This window comes from Dendrobates tinctorius, unplaced genomic scaffold (genome assembly GCF_039654945.1).
Source record: "Dendrobates tinctorius isolate UK_male_01 unplaced genomic scaffold, ASM3965494v1 ptg000039l, whole genome shotgun sequence".
NCBI classification, from domain to species: Eukaryota; Metazoa; Chordata; class Amphibia; order Anura; family Dendrobatidae; genus Dendrobates; species Dendrobates tinctorius.
The window spans coordinates 7526095-7551406 of record NW_027361707.1 but is presented as its reverse complement, the minus strand read 5'-3'; the positions used below and the strand labels follow the sequence as shown (position 1 = coordinate 7551406).

The 25312-nt window shown below is 43.3% G+C and overlaps 1 protein-coding gene across 1 annotated transcript in view; it reads right to left on the bottom strand.

Annotated features, from left to right (window-relative positions):
• Positions 1-5531: 5531 nt before the first annotated feature.
• NAT8L (N-acetyltransferase 8 like) overlaps positions 5532-25312 on the bottom strand; it is a 46376-nt gene continuing 26595 nt past the window's right edge. The window contains exon 3 of the mRNA XM_073574449.1: positions 5532-7886. Within this exon, the coding sequence (XP_073430550.1) occupies positions 7519-7886 (368 nt within the window). The 3' untranslated portion in view covers positions 5532-7518. The remainder of the gene's footprint in view (positions 7887-25312) is intronic.

The following is a 25312-nucleotide window of genomic DNA, read 5'->3' as shown; positions in this document are numbered from 1 at the left end:
GGCCGTGCGTGTGCTTAAAAAGCGCTAATGTGAAACCGGCCTAAGGCGATGTTCACACGTTGCGTTTTTTTCTCCGTAGACAAATCCTGCTCTCTTGGCAGTACACATGCTGCGTACAAAAAGCAGGTTTTGCAGCATTTTTATTAGGTACATGTGTCTCTTGTGCATGCTGATAAAGTTTAAGGCATGAAAAAAATCACGATGCACCAAAAATTCCTCATTCAAGATGGCGCCCCCTGCGCCTGTGCAGTAGCAGCTCGGAGAGAAGGCTGAGAGCTGCTACTGTGCAGGTGCGGAGAGCGCCATCTTGAAGGAGGAATTTTTTTTCTTCTCCACTGGCGCATGCGCAGTAGCAGCTATCGTATCACAGCTAGACCCTGATAGCAGCTACTGCGCAGGCGCCATTTTCAAATAATATTTTTTTTCCCATTGTAATCAGTATAACGGCGCCGACCTGACAGTGTCTGTAGGTTACTGAGCACAATTCTGCTGACAGGTTCCCTTTAAGAAGTCACATGCAGTTTTTCTTTCCACCAGGCTTTTTTCAAAACCTCTTCATCATAAAAAAAAAAAAAATGCTTTTAAAACTTCTCATATGAACAGCAACATTTTTCCAATAGAAATGAATTGGAAGGGATTTCCAAGTTGTTTTTGAAGAGGATTTTGGAACAAATTTGCTCAAAAAAAAAAAAAATCCTCAAAAAACTCTGTGTGAACATGGCCTTACAATCTGGACATAGAGGTGAATTGCATCAGAAGGAAACATATCAATATTTTACACGCTGCCGGCAAATGAGCATGTACTGTATGTGGGACAAACATACACAGGCAATGATCAACGCTGCGATTGCACCAGTACGGGGAGAACAGAAAGGCACAATCTGATTTTGCCAGGCGAACAATCTCCCACCTGTCTATATATATATATATATATATATACTTATCTGTGGCTAAAGCGACAAGAAAAATACTTTTCTCATTTTCTATACACTGTACAAAATCCTTTACATTACAGGAGCCTCTGTAAATTTGTTATATTGTCATCAGGTGAAAAAAGAAAAATGTACATTATCTGCAAAAGCATATACAATACTAGGCAGCAGACATTGGTATATATAGCGGTATATACAGAGTTAGTAAATATTACTGCACCCGCTGGCACTTTTCAGCATGCAAGATTATTCCCTTAATACAGTGATTTCCTGCTGGCCGCACCACTTGAGTATCAAGTATATGTAAAAACCACGAGAGCAGGCGGCAAAGCACTCGCTCACTGCATATTTTACAGTGTGTGTATATCTATATGTATAACAGGTCATTATACATAGTACACACCGGACTAGAAGAATATAAACCAGCAGAAGTTGTGTCACTTACTCGCAAACCTCATACAATACTGATACTTATTCTGTACAGTTTGAATTTGTAGAAACTATATATATATATATATCTATATCTCTCTCTCTCTCTATATATATATATATATACACACAGGAAGGAAAAAAAGAAGTTTCCAATACTTATACTAATGTATCATTGGTCTCAGCCCTGACTGGCATAAATTGCAGAGACTTGTAATCATATAGTAGCATGGGATCCATATGTTGCAGAATACTGCAATGCACACGAGTGTATCACGTGGACCTCGAATGTGGTGGTTATAGCCCTCATGCACACGACCATGTCCTATGGACCTATAGCATGGTGGTCATAGGCCTCATTCTCATAAAAATATCTCAAGGACCTCAAATATTGAGGCCATAGGCCTCATACACACCACATGGTCCTCAAATATGGCAATCATAGGTCTCGTGAACATGACCATTTCACATGGATCTAGAAAATGGTGGTCATAGGTCTTATGCACACGACCATATTACATGGACATCGGATATTGAGGCCATAAGTCTCATGCACACGAACATATCACATGGTCCTCAAATATGGTGATCATAGATCTCATGCACACAACCATTTCACATGGACCTCAAATATTGTGGTCATAGATATTATGCATATGACCATATCTCATGGACCTAGAATATGGTAGTCATAGGTCTTATGCACACGACCATATCACATGATCTTCAAATATGGTGATCATAGGTCTCATGCACATGATCATATCACATGGTCCTTGAACATGGAGTTCAAAGGCCACATCACGCGACCATATCACATGGTGCCCGAATATGGTGATCATAGGCCTCATGCACATGACCATATCACATGGACCTTGAATATGGCCATTATAGACCTTGTGTAGATGACTATATTCCATGGACCTTGAATTTGATGGTCATAGGCCTCATGCACATGACCATATCACATGGACCTTGAACATGGAGGTCGTAGGTCTGCATGCGACCATATCACGTGGACCTTTAACATGGAGGTCATAGGCCTCATGCACGCGACCATATTACATGGACCTTGAATTTGGTGGTAATAGGCCTAATGCACATGACCATATTACATGGACCTTGAATATGGTGGTCATAGGCCTCATCCACACGACCATATTACATGGACATTGAATATGGTGGCCATAGGCCTCATGCACACGACCATATCACATGGACCTTGAATTTGGTGGTCATAGGCCTCATGCACATGACCATATCACTTGGACCTGGAACATGGATGTCGTAGGTCTCCTGCATGTGACCATATCACATGGACCTTTAACATGGAGATCATAGGCCTCATGCACATGACCATATCACATGGACCTTGAATATGGTGGTCATAGGCCTCATGCACACGACCATATCACATGGACCTTGAATATGGTGGTCATAGGCCTCTGGAAAACACGACCATATCACATGGACCTTGAATATGGTGGTCATAGGCCTCATGCACACGACCATATCACATGGACCTTGAATTTGGTGGTCATAGGCCTCATGCACACATGGTGGTTATACATTTTAATGGCGTTATAAATACCCCCATATAAAAATGTGGCAGCATGCAGAATATTTGTTGTGACCTACAATATGGTTACGAATTGTGTGCCCCTTTACGGACTAATAAGCATAGTCTGTATTTATAGCAGATTACATCCTTGTGTGGTTATGTTTCCAGTAATTATATAATGGGCCATATTATAAGATACCTTGGAGGCCACGGCAGACATATATACCAATTACGTTTATGTGGGGTGTACATTAATATAATAAGTTTAAATCACATATACTGTACGCTTTTCATTTTCTCATTTCTTTTTTAAGTACATTTTTTAATGCTAGAAAAGTAAGATAATCCCCCCACCCCTCCCAAAAAATTTTTTTTTTCTTCAATTGAATGAGGCTGAGCTGCAATATCAGGCACAGCCTATGGCTGACAGTGGCAGTGTTTCCATAACTATTGGTTTAACCAGTTGAGTTCCTTCATGCTTGTACTAAATAAAATTTTACGGAAAATGATTTGATACCCCATATATAATATTCGCTGTAAGACATGCAGAAATGTGTTGGTTTTTTTTAATACATTGTTTTCCCTCAAACAAATTTGTCTTCTATTGTATATATAAATAAAGTTTATTGAAAATAAACATACTATGTTTTCTTGGGTGTATTTATGGCAATATTTATTGTTTATGCATAAAGTTTATTGAAAAGAAAAGTTTATTGTCCATGAACACTGCTGAATTCATGGCCGCCTAGACTGTCACCTTCAACAAACTCTATTTAGACAATCTCAGTGAAAACAATGCAGAGGCTTAAAGGGCTATTCCCATCTCAAAGATCCTATCCTAATATGTAGTAGGTGTAATAATAATATTAACAAATAGCTTCAATTAGCAATGTAGTATAGTTTTTCTGATTCGCTATGTTTTTCCTGATGTGCAGGCATTGCAGGACCTTATGTATCCATGGTTACGTCCACTAGCAACTCGCTGTCACTTCATCAGTGGACGTAACCATGGATACCTAATGTCCTGCAACGCCTGCACATGAGGAAGAGAATCAGAAGAACTATACTACATTTCTAATTAGAGCTATTTGCTAATTTTATTATTATTACACCTACTACATATTGGGATAGGATCTTGGAGATGGGAATAGCCCTTTAAGTCCCTCTTTGCACATTAGACTAATCGGCCAAACCTGCAGATAATGACAGGTTCAGGTGACCCTCTGATGGGTGTGGGGGGAAATCAAAATCAGAAAAATTTTGGGTAGGGTCTGCATACACCCCATCCCTGTCAGGATTATGGGAATATGCCAAAATCAAGGCTGTTGGGGAGTAAGGACAGATTATACGTAATGTGTTCTGCTTTCTTCAATAAACTTTATTTATTCAGAACATGATTAACACTTTGACTACTTAGTGTACGATGGTTAAGCTCAGGGTTACTGCACAGTCGTAAACTCCTTGGCCCCCACAGGTTTACGTGGTATTCAGCCTTTTGGGGGGCTCCGCTCATTGGGAACGCACCCTAAAAGGTGCTTTTAGGCAAACTGAAGTGTAAACCTGCGGCAATCTGGATCATTTATACTGGCATAAAAGCATTCGATATCGGCAGCACATCGTCCCATGTAAACAGGAGAAGTGCTGCCAACACCATGACTTCAGGCTCCATCTGCCTGTGTAAACAGGGGATGTGCAGACAACATGATGCTGTAACCAGGCCCATAAACCAGGGCCGATCGACTTGCATATAAGTGATTGACGCTTGTTAATGTCTTGACTAAATGGACCCTAAAATAATTTTCTTTCTGGAAATGGCCACATATTGCTGAAGATTAAGGGTCCTGCCAGAAGGTGCTGCCACCCACTTGCATCTAATACTCTTGCTCACCGTCATGGTCAGTTGCCTTTCGATTTCTTTTCATAACTTTTGGCAGAAAAAAAAAAAAAAATCGAAAGGCAACTGATCCTGACGGTGGCGGGTGGACAGAGATTCGACCCTGCCGCAGCCACCTTGTTTTGGCCATATACTTTGAGACATGACTAAGCCAAGTTCTCCACTGCCATTTTTTAAAGAGTACCTTACAAAAGATGGTACTTTACCAAGGATGGTATCTTACCAAGGATGGTACCTAACCAAGGAGGATACCTTACCAAGGAGGATTCCTAACCAAGGATTGTATCTTACCAAGGATGGTACCTAACCGAGGAGGATACCTTACTAAGGAGGATACCTAACCAAGGATGGTACCTTACCAAGGATAGTACCTAACCAAGGAGGATACCTTCCTAAGGAGGATACCTAACCAAGGATGGTACCTTACCAAGGAGGGTACCTTTACCAAGGAGGGTACCTAACCAAGGATGGTATCTTACCAAGGATGGTACCTAACCAAGGAGGATACCTTACTAAGGAGGATACCTAACCAAGGATGGTACCTAACCAAGGAGGATACCTTCCTAAGGAGGATACCTAACCAAGGATGGTACCTTACCAAGGAGAGTACCTTACAAAGGAGGGTACCTTTACCAAGGAGGGTACCTAACCAAGGATGGTACATTACAAAAGATGGTACCTTACCAAGGAGAGTACCTAACTAAGGATGATCACTTACCAAGGAGTGTACATTGGGCCGAGATAAGAAAGGTGATTATGGTTGTGCAGGTTTCTCTGTGATTACTTATACATTCAGTGCATGTCTTGAAGCTAGAGGGGGTATTTTCAGCATGAAAAGAGTAAAAAAAAGAAGTATTTGGTTCCTGAGAATCCCATAATATGTCAGAGGAACAGCTTAGCTGGGGCCAAGGTTCAGTTGTCCGCCCTAAATTGGTTGCCTGTCCTGAGTCTGAGCACCCTGGACACGGCAAAGTGGCTTATTGGCGGTATTTGTGGCACATGCCCCTATTTCTAAGAAATTAAAAAAATGCATAGATGCCCCAGTCTCTGTAATTTTACAAATACCCTCCTGACGGCCTTGTCCATCGCCACGTGTCCTTATTTACCAAAAAAGTAAGAAACAAAATATAACTAGAAATCTATCATCGCGCTCTCTAAAAAAAAGTTACTAAAACTATTTGCTCCACATACATATCAAATGCATCTGCAAATTAGATTTTTTTTTTGTTTTTGTTTTAAATTATAATTTATCCTTTCCACGCCTCCCCGTCCCCTCCCTACACATACTACATGCAAAATCTAGATTTCCCAAGCATTTTACAAAATGTCTCTATATTTTAAGACAGAAGAAGCCGCTGACTTGGATTCAGTGTTTCGGCAGGCACACCAAGTACAGACACATGCCAAATCTGCTCTGCATTGCTATTTGCATTAGACAGTGGAGGTACAGCGGGTCACATTTACAGGGGAATCTGCAGTGTAGGGTCTATATACATTATATGGGTAAGGATTCAATTGGTGTCTATTAGAGATGAGCGAAGGGGGTAGAATAAGGTGTTCTCTGAGCATGCTTCGGCATGCTCAAATACCATGTTCGAGTCCCCGCTGCTGCATGTCTCACGGCTGTTCGACAGCAACAACACATGTAGGGATTGCATGTGTTGAGCCTGTCGAACAGCCGCGAGACATGCAGCCACGGGGACTCGAGCATAGAGTTTGAGCACTCTGCTAACACCCGAGCATGCTCAGTTAACACCTTATCAGAGCACTTTTGATCATCACTATACATTTCTTGCTGCCAGGAATTAATCATTGCACCTGTTAAAAAAAAAAAGTGCAAATACATGGGTGATGACAGCTTCTCTTGTGCTTCAATGACATCTTCTATGAGCCAGAGAATGAGAGAGCGGACCACCAGAAACCTTCCGTACCCATGTGGACTCTTTCCCTTCCAAATTTAAGTCCTATCATCACCAAATGAAACCATTTTTTTTTTTAGAAGAGTTACATACATATCTACAGAATATTTTTTTTACAAACGGGCTCAGTTTAGATGTAACAGGCTGTCTGCTGGCTTAGAGGTGTATGACATCTAGGGAAGGTCACAAAAATTTGGATGCGCTAAAAATCCATTCGGGTTTGGCAGAATTATAAAGCGCATCTCAAGAAAAGTGCAACCTCGGTGCCTTGCTGGCAGTGCTGCGTGTGTGCGTGAACGTGCAGACGCTTCCTTTTCATGCATTGTATGTACCGAGCATCAGTGTTCACATTGAAAATAAGTTAACTGATAGATCTAACAATAGCGCCCACTACTGGTGTAATGCATTGCATTCAAAGTTGATTTTCCCATCCCTGTACCTGAAAGGTATTTCATAATTATTATTATTTTTTTTTACAATTTTTCAAAAATAGTACGATATTTCCACCCGGTCGCCGCTCGAGTCTGTGTGCTTATGTAGACACAACGCCTAGGTAAGCTCTACCTGGTAGGTGACCCGTGAAGAAGACGATGGTGCAGCTTCCATCTCACTGCATGCTAGGGAGAGCTGGTTGTACATTTGAGAATGAGAAAAAAAATCAATGAGATGAAGGAAGGAGGACAAACCAGGAAATTAAAAAAAAAAAAAAAAATATCTGCTGTCGTTGAAGGAATGGGTTAATAGAAAATGAACGCAGGAACGGGCGGGACGAGCGGAGTTCCTTTATTCTTCACGGAGCTGGAGACAGTAGCGATGGTAGCGGAGCTGAAAGAACATTCTTTCCAGTAATGAATGCGTCATCCCCGGAACGGTGTGATGCTCCACGACACCCACGTGCTTGAACCCTAAGGACTCGTACAGCTTGTGAGCGGCTATTTTCACAGCCGTCGTTCCGAGCACAATGGAAGAGTAGTGGTTTAACATGGCGAATTCCAAGACTTTACGTCCCAAGGCTTTGGCAATGCCCTTCCCGCGATAGTTGGAATCCACAGACATCCGACGTAACTCAACGACGTTGTCTTCTTCGTTACCTCTAGCTGCCACTATTCCAACTACTTTTCCTTCTAGGACGGCCACCCAGAAACATGATCCTGCAAAACACAACCACAAGCACACGGGTGAGCAATCAAAACATTCTGTTGACCAAGGCAATCTAGCTAATGACTTCAGATTTGTCTCATCAAATGTCCTGGCACTGATCACATGGAGCATGATATGTATCATAAACATCAAAGATGTGTGTTGCGTCCCACATGATGATATGAGCCCTAGACAACCATGTTAGATCCAAACCAAATATTGGTCTGAAGTGAACAGAGGACCGGGCGGGAAGCTGCCGAGACATGCGAGTGTCATTTTTTTCTCTGAAATCCTAATTAATTATTGGCAATATATATTTTGGAGATTTGGGAAAAACAAACTTAAAAAAATATATATATAACAATAGGGTATAAAGAAAGAGGCAATTAAAACAATCCTTGATGCTCTTTGTGAAGTGATAGACCATATGTCAAGCTTAGATTTAAAGGAGTGCTCCCTTTTTTGGAATATGCTTGGAATAACATAGCTTGTTGTGAAGGAATTATAACATCCTTGCAACAAAAAAAAACCAAGAACAAACACCCATTTGCACGTAATAAAGAGGAAGCAATGGATACAATTGTACCTCAGGGGCTAGAACATCAATGGTCTTCTATCCCCGCCCACTAGGAGCCCTCTCAGTCATTCAGACAATGCGAGAGGTTCCGTGACCCAGTTTGCTACCTCCCTGGTACCTTACAATTGAGGGAAGTCTAATCTCTAAGAATCTGGAGGAAGGTGGGAAATTGGAACTTCAGAGGTGATTAATGGATGCCCTTTTACCAAAGATATCAACTAGTATCCACATTATGTTGAAGCTGTGCTATGTTTTATCCCGAATATCAAAAATATGTTCCTCCCCTGCTGAATGTCCGTTGCTGCGCACTAGTTCTAGAGATGCTGAAATTATTTGTAGACACTGACAGACTCATTTAGATCCATAGAACCACTATAAATAACATTTTTTCCATTTCTGGGGGAGACGTTCAAGAGTGGTGTGTATGAAGTAAAAGAAAATATCAATATCAGTCTAAGATAAATGGCCGTTATGCTGATGTAATCTACTATTATGAAGGTAGAAATATTCAGTGATTATATCAATGCCAGGCCCATTACTTAATACAGTATGCACCAATCAGAGCACTTCTAGAGGACCTGTTACCAGATCAAAAGTGACCAGTTTCTGCTTTAAATTTAACTCCTTCTGCTCCCCTGAGTATTTTTTTTTTATTCTGGCACATGATTCCACAGATATGTGATTTTTATAGTGATAATTTTATGGTCTTTACTAATGGGGCGTGGTTCACATGGTAATTATGTAGCCTAAAGACACGCCCCCGAGGATCCTATGAGCAGTAAAGTTCATATCTCTGGATTTAAAAACAAAATACAATACTTCATGGAAGCAGTCAGGATAAATAAGAGCAAAAACACTATGGTTTGACAGGTCCCCTTATAGAAAACCTCTCGACGTGTTTTCTATATAAATACGCATTTTTGATCATCCTTTCTTAGGACTCTGCCTTGTGCCTTTCCCCTGTAATTACTCCTGGTAACGTACAAATAAATTTGAAACTGGGTGTTTTTCAGTCTCCGTGAAAGGGGTGCGTCTCTACACGGAGACACTGTGCTGACTGCGTGAGACTATTTAACGACAATGTGAACATAGACCTATTTAATACAACATTGACCACTGCATTACTGGTATGGCTAATGATTGGCTGCAGAGGTCACATATGTATGACCGAATCAGTGCCGGTCTGCTCTTTGGAAGCCCCACTGATCACTAGGACCTGGGTCCCGATCTCAGCCTTATACATAATGATTTGGTATATACTGCACATGGCACTTATAATATGAGCATTTGCTCCGTGACTCCTGTATTATGTGAAGGGGTTTTGCTGCAGCGTCTGAATTTAATTAAGGGCATTTGCTATGTGATGATTTTTCTGATATAATTACTGACAGCTGCATTTACAAACATGGTCTTTTTTGACCTCTCCTTAAAATAAAAGGTGTCTATTTAATTATTTTTGCACTCATATCTGTGTATGGAATTAACTACTCTGGGGCTGTGCTGCTAAGGCATCTGGCCTTTTTGCCATTGGGCACGCTTGTTTTATACTCCCTTCATTTCTATATACTGTACTGTCCAATTTTAGATGAATTACTAATAAAATATTGTCTTTTATGGATTTTTCGACTGCATTGCCATTGTTTGACCTTAGTAAAATTGCAGTTATCCTGCTTTAGTCCAGTTTCTATTTATATTTATGTGGTTGGCCATTTTTTTTACCTATTTGGCTATGTGATTATACTAATTTTGGCCTCCACATATATTATGTCTGTTATGTTTGCTTTACTAAAGAGGTGGATAGGCACACCCAGGGGCGGACACTGACAGCTTGGGGCCCCTGTGCAAGAAATGTGTCTGGGCCCCCTTCCTTTTATGGCATCAAAAAGATATAGATATATATATTTTTTATATTATATAGCCCCACACACATACATGTATATATTTTACATAGTCTCCTTTATTATGTATATTGCTGTCCCTTACACAGCACCGTTCCTTACATATTGAATTATACAGAGCCCTGTTTTTTATTACATACCGTCCTGTCGTGTTAGCTGTATAATGCAATGATGGCTGATGGAGCAAGGGAAAGCTTCCTTTCTAATGTAGGAGCAGATGGACTGGTAGTTTGGTCACCGGCTGCTCCATCAGCAGTCATTTTATATCTAACAAGAGAGGGGACTATGTAATAGAAGAGGGCACTGTAAAAAACAAAATTAACAAGAATACACTATGTAAGAGACAGCACTATACACAACAGCAGAGGAAGCTATATAATAAGGGACGGCACCATATATAACTAGAGAGGATGGTACGTAATAAGGGACAGTGTTATACATAATAAAAGAGGAAACTATGTAACTAAGGGTGGTGTTATACAGAATTAGGGAGTCCACTATATACTAAGGGACTGTGTTAGACATAATCATAGAATCATAGAATCGTAGAGTTGGAAGGGACCTCCTGGGCCATCTGGTCCAACCCCCTGCTCAAAGCAGGATTTGCTAAATCATCCCAGTCAGATGTCTGTCCAGTCTCTGTTTGAAGACTTCCATTGAAGGAGAACTCGCCACTTCTCGTGGCAGCCTGTTCCACTCATTGATCACTCTAACTGTCAAAAAGTTTTTTCTAATATCTAATCTGTGTCTCCTCCCATTCAGTTTCATCCCATTGCTTCTAGTCTTTCCTTGTGCAAATGAGAATAAGGTTGATCCTTCTACAATGTGACAGCCCTTTAGATATTTGTAGACAGCTATTAAGTCTCCTCTCAGTCTTCTCTTTTGCAAACTAAACATTCCCAAATCCTGCAACCTTTCCTCATAAGACAGGAATAATAAGCGATAACGTCTTCCTCCACCTCCCCCTGTTCCTAAGGCCATTATAAGTCCCCCTTCCTAACATCCCAATCCCCCACACCCCTCATTGTCCTCCTCCCCTCGCATCCCATTATTGTCATCTCCCCCACCCAATCATTGCCCTCTTCACCACCTCCATCATTTTCTTCTCCTTCACCACTATCTTTGCTTTCTCCCCCACCACTCCCATCATTGCCCATTCCACCACCTCCATCATTTCCTCCTCCTCCACCACCCCCATTATTGCCCTCTCCATCACCCCCATCATTGCCTTCTCCCTATCACTCCAATCATTGCCTTCTCCCCATCACTCCCATCATTGCCTTCTCCATCATCCTATCTGTTAGGGGTGGCGGAAGGCACTAAATAAAAAATATGAATAAAGTGCCTTCGCCGCTCGGGGTCCACCATGCGGAGGATGGAAAACCACAGCTAGTAGATGCAGAGCACTATGGCGGTAATGTGCACAGGGTTTAACTGCACCCAATGTGCACTGAAGCAAGCTCTGTTACACTCACAGAGCTGCAGGCAAAAAGCATACACAAAACGCTGAGTCTGTTCAGGGTCACAGAGTCTCAGCGATGCAGACACGGTGTTCAGGGTCACAGGAGCAGCCTTAGACAACAGGACTACTCCGTCTTGACCTACCGTAAAATGAGGTGCGTGGCGTCGCAACAGCGGACGCAGAGATAAGCTGCAACTGCAGCGCGGCAAGAACTGAGCCGCTGGTAAGACGCTGGCGCTACTACTGGCAGGAACCAATCACTCCCACAAACGTATTATCAGAGGGAAGGGGTTTCTTAATAAGTCATTCACCAGTCCAAGCATCCATCATCAAACATACAGCAGCAAGTATGAAAAATACTAGCGCATGGCGGAACAGCCATGCGCGCTTTTTATACCAAACGGGACCTTCCGGAAATCTCCAAGGTTCCAAGAGGAGCCAATAGGATTCGACACAGGACCTGAGCACCTGACTCCCGAACTCCAATGCAAGTTCGTCCCATGAGCATGCTCAGTAGAGGGAACAAAGGACTTAGCCTCTGGAGAGAGTTGCCGCAAGGCACTCTCCTCTGCAATCTCCTCTGCAGCAGATGAAGCGCAGGAGACTGCAGAATGTAAGGGTCTAGATTTCAACATAGGAGAGGTAGAAATCTGACTCCTAACATTACCCCCCCTCCTAGGGCCCCCTCCTCCCTGAGCCTTCATGACCATCAACCTGTGCCCTACGGTGGCATAAGGCTCAAACTCTTCCGACGGCGAGCTTGGTGTCCTGGTAGGTGTTACCGTAAACCGGGACACTTGGAAGGCATCAGTGGAAGCAAGATCACCAGGTGTCAGAAGGGACACCTGGGAGACAACAGGAGCGGGCGAGGCAACCGAACGCCGCCGTGAGTCAGTGACCGTTACCACTCTCCGCCTAGGAAGGCTGTCGTGAGCACATAAGGTGCAAGCCTGGATAAATTTTTTGATGTCCCGAGCCCTATGGGGCCACCAATACGCTCCGGCCAATAGCTTCGAGATTTGCATGTAACCCCGATGGTGGGGTGCATTGGACGCAAGTGCCCAGGCGAGAACCTGAGCCCTAAGATGAGGAGGGACAAAGGTCTTGATAACCGGTTCAGACTCCGACCATTGCGGGGAGCTGGCTTCCGGAGAAACCGCACATACATGGTGACAACCGCAAATGGATTCCAGGTCCGAGTCCGTATTAAGATTGGTACGAGACACCTCCATGGGCTCAGGGAGTAGAACCTCCGGCTCAGACAGCTCAAGAGGTTCAAAAAATTTAGGAGCCAAAGCAGCTCTTCGCTTGGAGTGAGCCCGCTCCATACCGCGCTCCGAAAAACGGAGGTTGATACGTGAGGAGACGGAAATTAACTCCTCCAAGCTGGTGGGGATCTCTCTAGTGGAGAGAGCATCCTTCACGTGCTCTGCTAGACCTCGCCAAAAAACAGGGATAAGGGCTTTGTCGGACCACTCCAACACGGACGCCAGTGTCCGAAAACAGACGGCATACTGGCTAACCAATAAGTGACCCCTGAGTAAGGGCGAGAAGTTGCAGAGACGTATCGTGTGTGACCCGTGGACCGAGAAATACTTGCTTGATGGCTGTTAGCAAGTTGGCCGCGGTCCGAATCTCGAGGTCACCACATTCCCATAAAGGCGTAGCCCATTCCAAGGCCTTGCCCGACAGTAGGGAGATAATAAAGGCCACCTTAGCTGGCTCTGTAGGAAATTGCGCAGCCAGCAGCTCCAGGTGTATTGCGCACTGGCTGATGAAACCCCTGCAAGAGGCGCCATCCCAACAGTATTTTTCGGGCAACGGGAGGCGGGAAACTGTCGGTTCAAGGGCGGACATGGACATACGCCCTACCGCATCTGTGAGTGCCTGAACAGCAGCATCCGTAACCTGCGCAGCTGCGAGAGCTCTCTCAAGGGTAGCCAAGCGAGCCTCGAGCTGTCGTACACACTGCAAAAGTTGCTGCTGATCTGCCATCTCTAGCCAGACCCTGGCGCTAGTATTATGTTAGGAGTGGCGGAAGGCACTAAATAAAAAATATGAATAAAGTGCGTTCGCCGCTCGGGGTCCACCATGCGGAGGATGGAAAACCACAGCTACTAGATGCAGAGCACTATGGCGGTAATGTGCACAGGGTTTAACTGCACCAATGTGCACTAAAGCAAGCTCTGTTACACTCACAGAGCTGCAGGCAAAAAGCATATACAAAACGCTGAGTCTGTTCAGGGTCAGAGTCTCAGCGATGCAGACACGGTGTTCAGGGTCACAGGAGCAGCCTTAGACAACAGGACTACTCCGTCTAGACCTACCGTTAAAGGTGCGTGGCGTCGCAACAGCGGACGCAGAGATAAGCTGCAACTGCAGCGCGGCAAGAACTGAGCAGCTGGTAAGGCGCTGCAATAATGCTGGCACAATGCAGACGCCAAGCTGCTGAGCAAGATGGAGCTAGGCGCGCTGGCGCTAGCGCTGCTACTGGCAGGAACCAATCACTCACACAAACGTATTATCAGACGGAAGGGGTTTCTTAATAAGTCATTCATCCATCCATCATCAAACATACAGCAGCTAGTATGAAAAATACTAGAGTATGGCGGAACAGCCATGTGCGCTTTTTATACCAAACGGGACCTCCCGGAAATCTCCAAGGTTCAAAGAGGAGCCAATAGGATTCGACACAGGACCTGAGCACCTGACTCCCGAACTCCAATGCAAGTTCGTCCCATGAGCATGCTCAGTAGAGGGAACAAAGGACTTAGCCTCTGGAGTGAGTTGCCGCAAGGCACTCTCCTCTGCAATCTCCTCTTCAGCAGATGAAGAGCAGGAGACTGCAGAATGTAAGGGTCTAGATTTCAACATAGGAGAGGTAGAAATCTGACTCCTAACACCATCACTGCCTTCTCCCCATCACTCCCATCATTGCCTTCTCTCCATCACTCCCATCATTGCCTGCTCCCCATCAATCCCATCATTGCCAACTCCCATCATTGCCTGCTCCATCACCCCATCACTCCCATCATTGCCTTCAACCCATCACTGCCTTCTCCATCACCCCATTACTGCCTTCTCTCCATCAATCCCATCATTGCCAACTCCCATCATTGCCTGCTCCATCACCCCATCACTCCTATCATTGCCTTCTCCCCATCACTTCCATCATTGCCTGCTCCATCACCCCCATCATTACCTGCTCCATCACCCCATCATTGCCTTCTCCCCATCATTGCCTGCTCCATCACCCCATCATTGCCTTCTCCCCCTCAGTCCCTTCTCGCCATCACTCCCATCATTGCCTTCTCCCCATCACTCCCATCATTGCCTTCTCCCCATCAATGCCTTCTTTCCATCACCCCCCATTGCCTTCTCCCATTACCCCTCATGGCCTTCTCCAATCACCCCGGGCATCATGGCCTTCTCTCCTCATCACAGTCTTCTCATGTCCGCATCTCCTCCAGGGCCAGGCTAACCTACACACACACACACACAGACATACACAAACATATAGACAAACACACACATACATACACACAGACATACATCATACACACATACATACACACACACACACAAGTGACTGACTGACCTGCGGCTGCAGCCACCGGCCGGCCGGCGCCACAGGCACAGTGAGTGAGACAGTGTCTCCTCCTCTCCTCCCCCACAGCAGCAGCACAGTGACTGACTGATATCATCTCACCTCAGGGCTGGCTCCTCTCCTCCTTGCCCTGGCGCTCCACATGGCTAATTTGAATAATTAACCATGCGGTGCCCATGCAATGCACAGACTGCATGGGCGGTAGGTTCGCCTCTACGGCATACCTCTATGGTACGTACAACCTGAGACAATGAATATGCAAATTGTCTCTTCATTTCAGTGAGGAAGAGGACTAGAACTCTAGCGCCACCTACTGGAAGTAGCAATGCTACAAGTCAATGTCGGCCCTTTAACGAACCTTGCAATATGTAGGATAAAAGCCAAATCAGAATCCCAATTTGATTTTCGGGATATTGCCCCTCATCAGTACAAAGTATGAGATCTGATTTGGCTGCGTGAGAGGCTAAAACTGGGATTTAAAGGGGAAGTTCTCTCCTTATAGAGAGTAACATCACCTATTGTGAATGAAGAATCCTGTGTTACCTTCTGTGCATAGAGGTGTTATCAGTCATTGTACAGGAGGAGGAGGTGAGCTGTGACATCACCTATTGTGAATGATGGATCCTGTGTTATCTACTGCATATAGAGGTGTTATCAGTCATTGTACAGGAGGAGGTGAGCTGTGATATCACCTATTGTGAATGGTGGATCCTGTGTTATCTACTGTATATAGAGGTGTTATCGGTCATTGTACAGGAGGAGGAAGAGGTGAGCTGTGACATCACCTATTGTGAATGATGGATCCTGTGTTATCTATTGTATATAGAGGTGTTATCAGTCATTGTACAGGAGGAGGAGGTGAGCTGTGACATCACCTATTGTGAATGATGGATCCTGTGTTTACTGTATGCAGAGATGTGATCAGTCATTGTACAGGAGGAGGAGGTGAGCTGTGACATCACCTATTGTGAATGATGTTATCTTCTGTGTAATATTTTGCACATCAAACTCTGAGTTGAACATTTGCAACATTTGGAATATTAGGAATCTAATAACCACATCCTTTTATATCAGGTTGTGGGTCAACATCGCCAAAGAATCCAGTCCAATCTCACATCACTCAACATTAGCTCAATACTAATCCTGCTAGAGCAGAAGAGAGGTCAGGAGGCGCGAGGAAACCCCAGACTTTACTGTATCTGCCATAGTCGTCATGTTTCTGATTGGTTATTAGGGATGACCTTGTTAGTTTTCTTATTGTTACTTTTAGTTTTCTATTTCTACAAATTACTTTTAGTAATTCTTACTCTTGGAAATCCTCCAGACTGTAACTTTATGTTTAATGGCAGGTTACCTTCCCTGATTCATAGTCCTCCTCTTGGGGGAGGGGTGGATGTTATTTCTTTTATTTGTTAATTACATGTATTCTTGGACAAAAAAAAAAAATAATTTTTACTGTTCGGTTTCATGAAGAATTTTGCACCATTTGCCTCCTATAGCCTTTGTGTTACAATGTTTATTGCTGGCTGCAGAATGAGTTAACTGAGTATCCATCAGTGAGCTCACTATGACAACCTGACCATGAGTTTGTAACTATTATATCTGTTTTTTTTTTTTCTCAGCTGATTTATCACCACAGTCCACATTGAAGTTGAATGTACAGGGAAACGCAGAGCCTGTAAAAACCAAACGGTGCAACATTTTTAAAGAAAACTAATTGCAAAATTATTTTTTTAGCTCCAAATACATACATATAAGTATTTCAATAAAATAAATAAATACAAAATACTCCTTTAAAGACTTTAGTAGGAGACTTCCGCATGTTTGTATTGGTTTTTCTCTCATTAGAAGGCTTAATCTACTTTACTTTATAATCACTTTTGCAGCTCCGAACCCCGGGGAGTTAAATCCTCACAAAGTTACTTTCCCCCGTGGAAATTAAGACCGGGGATTGCAATCATTTAGGATTTAATGAACGAACTGAAACGATTTCCTGGTTCAGATCCCAAGCTCCAGTATGAGGAAAACAGGTAAACTCATTAAGATTGTTTTCTATGCAACCCAAATATATTGTCCAAATGTGATCGAGAGAAACTCGGGCTTCAGTGTAAGCCTCGAAAATGGGAAAAACCGGCGCAATCAATGCAGAACGGTCGGTGAGTGCTAATCATGCCTTAACTTATCCAATTTAGCTCGTTTTCAATGACATAATGTCAGTATATTATTGCAGTACCCTTGACGCACCCATGTTTCGCCGGCTCCATTATCATCTCAGGATAAAGCCCTTGATGCCGGGGCTGATAATCAGCATAATGCCGGCTGTGATTACTGGCCCGTGTAAACACGGAAGCAATCAGCGAGCGCTCAGTCATCGGGTGATCATATCTTTTATGTTGCCTTGATTATAAATTTTTGTCAGCAGCAAATCAACCTGCGCGGGCGCGGAGACTGATTCAGCTCATTAGATCACAGCAAAGGTTCTTTAACAAGGACCTGTCACAAGGTTAAAAAAAAATGCTCACTTTTTGCCCTTATGCTATTTCCGCCTCCACCACCATTCCCCTGAACCCGGGAGCCGTTTTTCCTTTAGCTCCTGCGCCTCTCCGCTCCTGAGATACGGCCACTTCTTCCCTATAAATAACTCTAGTCTTTTTTAGCCAACTGGGAGTAGATTGGCTGCACCCATTTGGCTAAAACCCCCCTAGTTTTATAGAAAGGGAAGAGGGGGCCGTATCTCAGGAACAGAGTGGCGCAGGAACAAAAGGAAAAACAGCGCCGGAATCAGGAGAACATCTGGTAAAAAAAAAAAAAGCACATTTATGGCAAATGTCAAGTTCTCTTTAAAAAGATATTTTTGCAATAAGATGTTATCATCAATTAAAGGGTACATGATAAGTTCTAGGCCAGTGGGGTAACAACACTCAGCCAATCGCCAGAATGGGGGACCCTTGTCATCTATTAACAAATGTGTTCCCCATGAGAATGAACGTAACGGCGGTGAGCATGCTCGGCCACCAATACAGTCAAAACGTTGTGTTGTGGCGATCTATGGGGATCTCAGATGACCAACTAGGCTTTGATTTATCAAAGTTTATTCCCAGCCTTAACGGTAAGTGCAAAATTCAGGGTGCGGCCCCCTGTGTGCAGCTCATTGGTGATGGGGGTCAAATCGTTACTGATCCAAGATTGGTAGCGGTAGATAGACGATGGAAATGAAGATATTGCCTTCTCCTTGGGACCGCACAAATTTACTGATGATTTGCAACCTTTAGGGGCGTAAGATTGTGGCACAAGGCAGCCTTTTTAATTGCTCCAAGATTGTAGGTTTTTAATTTTTAGGAAATTGCATCAATACGCTGTAAATTTGAGAGCAGACCCCTTATGTGCAGGCTGGACGTACTCTACTGTCACAAGTCAGACTAAACTAGAGAGAGCGCACAGGCGGCACACCATGCTCCACTATATAAAGCCGCTAGAATCCTGGATTTAACCTCCCGCTGATTTAATAAAATACCTGCAGCGCATCAGGAGAACACGAGGCCGGAGATATACTGCTCGCCCTCCCGCTGTCAGGAGAAATCTGCTCCAGAGCTAAAAAACGAAAAACCCCACTCGGCTTCTATTTCACACCTAATGGCTAGTAATGCCTTGCACATCTGAAGATTACACCCCAGAAACTGGGAGACGTGATCTGCAGCTTTTGGGAAACTAAAAGTTCACATGGTAATCCACAAGGTGACTTGAAACCAGCATACCTGGATACGTTGACCTTAACGGCAATGTCTATGTAAGGGATTGAAGAATATCCCTTTAATGCCACCTCCCCTTTAAGAGTTCTCATGTAGATATCTTGTAAACATTTTATAGATATGATTATGCTCCGGTACTGCTACACTATTGTGTATTACCGCCGTTCTCACTGGTACTGCCACATTACATGTGTTACCATGCTGTATAGATTGTATTGTAATATGTTTTGTATTAGCTTAGGGTAAGCCAGTGCATCCTTCGGGTTCAATATTGGAGGGCACTGTTAGTATATAGTTCCATAGACTGGGTAAGTGTAGTTCTGTTGTGGGCCACTAGATGGGGCTATACAAGTGGGCCTTGTTAGGTATAGTTGATAGTTTACATAAGGGTTACCTGTAGGAGGAGCTGCTATGGTTTAAGCAAGCGTAGGTTATAGGAATAGGGCAGAAGGGCAAGCACGCCCAACAAGTCCTCAAGGGCTCTAAGCCCATGACGCCATAGCAGCTACACAACGTTGATAAAAAGCAGAAAAGCACGAGCAGTCAGATGGCTGCTGGATAAGGTGGGAGCACCTGGGGAAATTGCAGTTTATGTCAGCAGCAGGAAAGGAAAGGAAGAAGTGGTCCAAGAGTCGTGCAGGGTGCAAAGTGTTCACAATGTGGCAGATCTTAAATAGGGATGAAGCCTGCAAGTCTGAGGTGAAGCGGATGAACAGGATCCCCTATATCTTGAGGTCCTACAGGAGTGATGCTGCGGTACCACCAAGGGCGCTACTACCCCGGAATGTGCGTGAGGACATAGAAAGTAAGAAAGGGAAGGTGCAGGAGGAATGCTGTGTGAACTGTAATGTAACTAATGTGTCCAGGATCGTTGAAGAGAAAAGTAAAATCGTTGATTTGGCATCAGAACCGGTATCTGTGCCTGTTATTTCAACCCTGAGCACTGGAACCAAGAGTGCAGGAGCAGGGTCGCACCACAGTGGAATCCCTCTCGGTGGACCAGCATCTCGATCAGGTACGCCGTTAGACGCTGATAGTTTTCCTGTGGGAGGAGGTCAGGACATCAGAGCCTCGGTGTCCTCCGCTATGACTACCTTCCTGGCCCCCCTCTTACATTTACAAAAGAGCTAAGACCAGTGGTTGGTGGCCGAGGGTTGGTGGACATATGGCATGTCATTGCTACTGAGGATTTGGGTCTAAGGGGTAATGTTTCTCCGTGTGGACAGTGACAAGCCAAGCTTAGCATGTCAGAGTGAGGAGACTTATAGGCCATGACTTGCTCCTCTGGGAAATTAAATATGCAAATTGTCTCTTCAGAGAGGAAGGGGACTAGAACTCTACCACCATCTATTGGAAGCAGAGATGCTGCGGATTAAAATGACTGTTTTGTTCTATTTTTTTATTTCATCACATTTGCCGCATCCTAGACAACCCCTTTAAGACACTTCTGAAAAATGTACCCCTATTTTGTCTCCAGGCCAACCACTTTCAAATTTCTGCTCCTTGTTATGTAACAAACTACTGTCCTGATGATATTTTGTTTACAATGTATCAGAGCGGTCACTTCTACTAAACTTTAAAGGGGTAGTCTTAAGTTTGGAAGTTATTCCTTATAGTGATCAGCGAGCGTGCCCGGATAAGGTGTTATCTGAGCATGCTCGGGTGCTAACCGAGCGTCTTCGGTGTGCCCGAAAAATAATGTTCGAGTCCCCACGTCTGCATGTCTCGCGCTATTCAATATCCACAACACATACAGGGATTGTCTAACAAGCAAGCAATTCCTGCATTTGGTGTGGCCGCGAGACATGCAGCCACATTTTCCCGACATTGTGGAGGAGATTTTATTAAATTTGGCAAATTGTCACCCACAGAATGTCATCTTATATTGCGGATTTCCCCACTTTCCCCATATGGCAAAACGAGCAGGGTTGCCAGCTTAACTTTACAGCATTCACTTGTAAAATAATCTAAGTTTCTTCTGATTGGAAAAAAAAAAAATCACATACGCCTTAATTTTTTTTTTTTTTACGGAGTGTTTTGGAATCCCTGCACGGTTGGAAACCCTGAAAACCAGCGGTTTGGGTTTTTGTGTGCCGAACAGAAAATATTCTATTAATCCTCTCCCTCTAAGTTTTGGCTTAAAAAACTGCATCAAAATGATCAGGTGTGAACACCCCCCGACACCGCAGTCAGCTGGACATGCTTTTGATGTACGGTAAATGATAAGTGTTTCCATCCACAGCTAGCAGAGATAAGCACTTATTTTTCAGCCAACGGTACAACATGTTCCCGAGCCGAAGATGGGATTGACGTTTCAGTATTTTTCGCCGTGTGAATGAAGAATAATGGACTGAGCACCCTGCACTTAAAGAGAATAAAGCATAAAATCCTGGTCCATAATGAAAATGGCTCTGAGCGGGCGCCTCATTAATCGTGCCACTTCTCCCTGACAGAAGCTTTCATGCATTACTCACAGAGGACAACGCACTGCACAGAACATGTATGTTACGTATGGGTTCAGAGGGCATGGCGCCCCCTACTGCGCGCTCTGTGTAGTCTGCATTCATGCACAACGGATATCAATGTACGGTATAGGTGTACAATGGAATAAATCTCCCAAATTGACACTTTTATCCATAGCGACATTTTTCTGTATATTCAAAGGTGAAAAGGATGCAAATTCTGCCCCTGTTATGTGAATGGAGCCCCGTGGACATGTTTGATGTATAGATTCCTCCAGTACATGTGCCAAATACGGGGCTCAGACACAGTCTACACTGGCCGAAAAAAAAGAACAGAGGGGCAGCTTTATCAATCTAAATGTGTAATTTCCTGCAAAAAACCCCTATCTTTTATTACCATAATATGTGTTGTTATATACACTTTTCTGCATCTTGTCCAACAAGGAAACATGGCTTAATAGAAAAGGAGCATGGTTTACCGAAAAGCTGTGGTTCAATGTACGAAACTACGTGGCAAAAAAGATGGACCAAAATTTTGCTAAAAAAATTTCCAGGACAAAGTAAAGTCAACTAACAATTGGAAACTAGATATGCTAAAGATGGGGATGCAGCTGAGAAGTCACAAAAAGACCCTTGTGGTTGAGGAGCCCAAACGGTCATCTACCACATAAGATGCCAGTATTATAAATAGCCCGGTAGGTTCCAAATTTTGCATTGGGTCCCATGAGTTTGAAAGAAGAAATTTTTCTTGTCATAGGTAAGTAATTTTTTAACCTGGTGTAAATGCCGCTGTTCTCCTGAATCCGGCGATGTCTTTCTTTTGTTCCTGCGCCTCTCCGTTCCTGAGGTACGGCCTCCTCTTTCCTGCATATAAATCTAGTCTTGCTAGCCAAGTAGGCGTGATAAATTACTCCTCTTCATGGGCGTGTTCATTGGGACCAAGCCTTATTGGCTATAATTGGCTATGTTTATATACAGGGAAGAGGAACCAATATCTCAAGAACGGAGAGGCGCAGGAACAAAAGAAAGACATCGCCGGATTCAGGAGAAGAGCGGCATTTATACCAGGTTAAAAAAAAAGTTACATATTGATAGGCGCTCTTTAAGATATTGCTCTCTATCCATAGCCTAGTAAGACTTTAGGTTCATATATTATTAGGCTCAGCTTTCCTAATATACACACAGTTCTGTATTAGAATAAAAATAAATCCATAATTAGTAGTATCAACAGCAGCTAGACTGCAGGGAACAGAGGGTTGTTTTGACACAGCAACATACTGTAGATACAAAATTCTGGGGGTATAACACACCTAATACTAAGCAGGGGGCACTATTATGTTTTATGGGGCAGTCAGAACAATATTTCTTTATAATGGGAACTCCTATACATTATTACTTGTTAGAGTTTAGAAACCTGGAGCTTTAAAACAAGTTTCATGTTCCTTCTTCAGGCAGCTTCTGCTTGCTCTCTTAACAGAACATACATGGAAAAAACGCTTTTTTCCTGAAGCGCCTTCCTGAAAGAAAACTCCATCAGCTTTGCTGTGGTATTGAACACGGTGTGTTGCACAAAACCACTTCATGTTTTTGGGGAGGATTTGGAAAGTGTCTACTTAGTGAGAATGTGCACACGGTGCTGGTGCAGACCAGGAGTTTTCCGTGACGCAGCCGCTGCATTCTATACTGTAAAGTATGGAGAGCTGAAAGTTTTCCGGCTGAAGCCGTGCAAAGAATTAACATGTCACCATTTTTATAACCTCTATCCGGAATCCGCCTGAAAAAGCAGGGACTGCCTGTTCGTTAGGCAATCCCTGTATGTATTACGTCTGTCAAACTCGAACATATTATTCGAGCACGCCGAAGTCGCTCACTTAGCACCCGAGCATGCTCAGATAACACCTTATCCAACCACGTTTGCACATCACATATATAATCCTGAGCACTTTCCGACCAGAGCTCCTGATTACTGAGATACTGATGCATTTGCAGTCGGTATATGATTCCCACACTTTTCAGCACTCCAACAGTGAGGCAGCTGCAGGACATGTAGTGGAGGTTGTTTCTCATGTCGGCACTTTAGTTAGCAATTAACAGGAACAATGAAAGCCGTTTCTTGGAATGACTAAACTAACGCTCCTCGATGTTCTGTAAATCAGCATATAAGGCTTCCGCTGCAGTTTGTGCTTGGTTAATCCCCTGATTTTAAATTCAGATTGAAGGTGAAATGTTATAAGACTCGGCCCTGAGAGGTTCAGTAGAAATACCACTTTTTTCTTTTTTAAACCTAAGATCTGACACCATAAGTTGAGTAAATGAGGCATTTCATGTTGGTGAGGTATTGGATAGTAAAGAGTAAATGTTGTTTTACTTTTCATGTCATAAATCCATATTACACATGAAAATAAGAATCTTTGTGATTTTTCTTATCAGAGAAATATGCTTGTTTCTCCTCCTGGACTGATCATTCACAAGTCCGCATTCATTGAACCCATTACTGAGAGAGAAGATGACAGTTGGTGCTTCTAAAATTCTATGGAGGCAGAAGCTAGAGGGAGACACAGACATTCTGCTACAAGTTCTCCTGAAGCGACAGTTACACTTCTCCATAGAACTTTATAAGCACCAACTGTCATCTATCTCAGTCTCCTCCCCTCTCCATAGAACTTTGAGCACCAACTGCCATCTCCTCTCTCAGGTTCCTCCCATCTCTATAGAACTTTATGGACACCAACTGTCATCTCCTATCTCACTAATGGGAAATTCTATATTCACTGAAGACACATTTTACCTATGCATTGAAAATTTTGAGAATGAATGATTAGTCCTGGAAGTAAAATAAAATGATCTCACTTATAAGATATATTAAAAAAAAACAAGAAAAAGGAGCCGGAATATTAGTTGGAATGCATTCAATGTATGTGAGCATGTTCACACTGGCCATTAAAGAAACAAAACCTAAAATAGAAACAAAAAGAGCACATACCCAGCTGTAATTAAAATGTAATAGTGCATATAAATAACATAGGGTACTTGGTAAACACTGTTTTGATTTAAAAAAAAAAAAAAAAAAAAAAAAAAGCATAAAAACCAACCCACCGCAACAAGGTGTACCCAAGTTGGGACGGTCTTAACCTCTAGTATTAAAATATGAATAAGGGCCGAACAGGACCGGGACCAAACTATGGACACACAGCCATGGGAAGTTATATAAATGCAATTCCCAGTTCAAAGAAAGGGAGACCTGAACACATGCATAAAATACGAGAAAAATGTGCCAGAGTACAAATTGGTATACATGCAAAGTGTAAGAGCATGTTCACACTGGCCATTAAACAGACAAATCCTAGGATAAAAATAAAATGAGCAAAATATATGGCCTCCCTCTTTTTCAACTGGGTATTGCATTTATATAGCTTCCCATGGCTGGGTGTCCACAGTCGGGCTCCAGCCCATATTCACATTGAGGTCACTTTTGACACATGGTAAGATGCTAATATTAGACCATCCCGATTTGGGTCACCTTGTCGCGGTGGGATGGCTTTTACGCTTTTTTTAAAATCAAAACCAGTGCCCTGTTATTTATATTATTGTGCTTTACTTGCTTACAGCAGGGTGTTTGCTCCTTTTGTTTCTAAGGTTTTGTTTAATAAGATATATGACAAGTTTTCCTTATTTTCACATG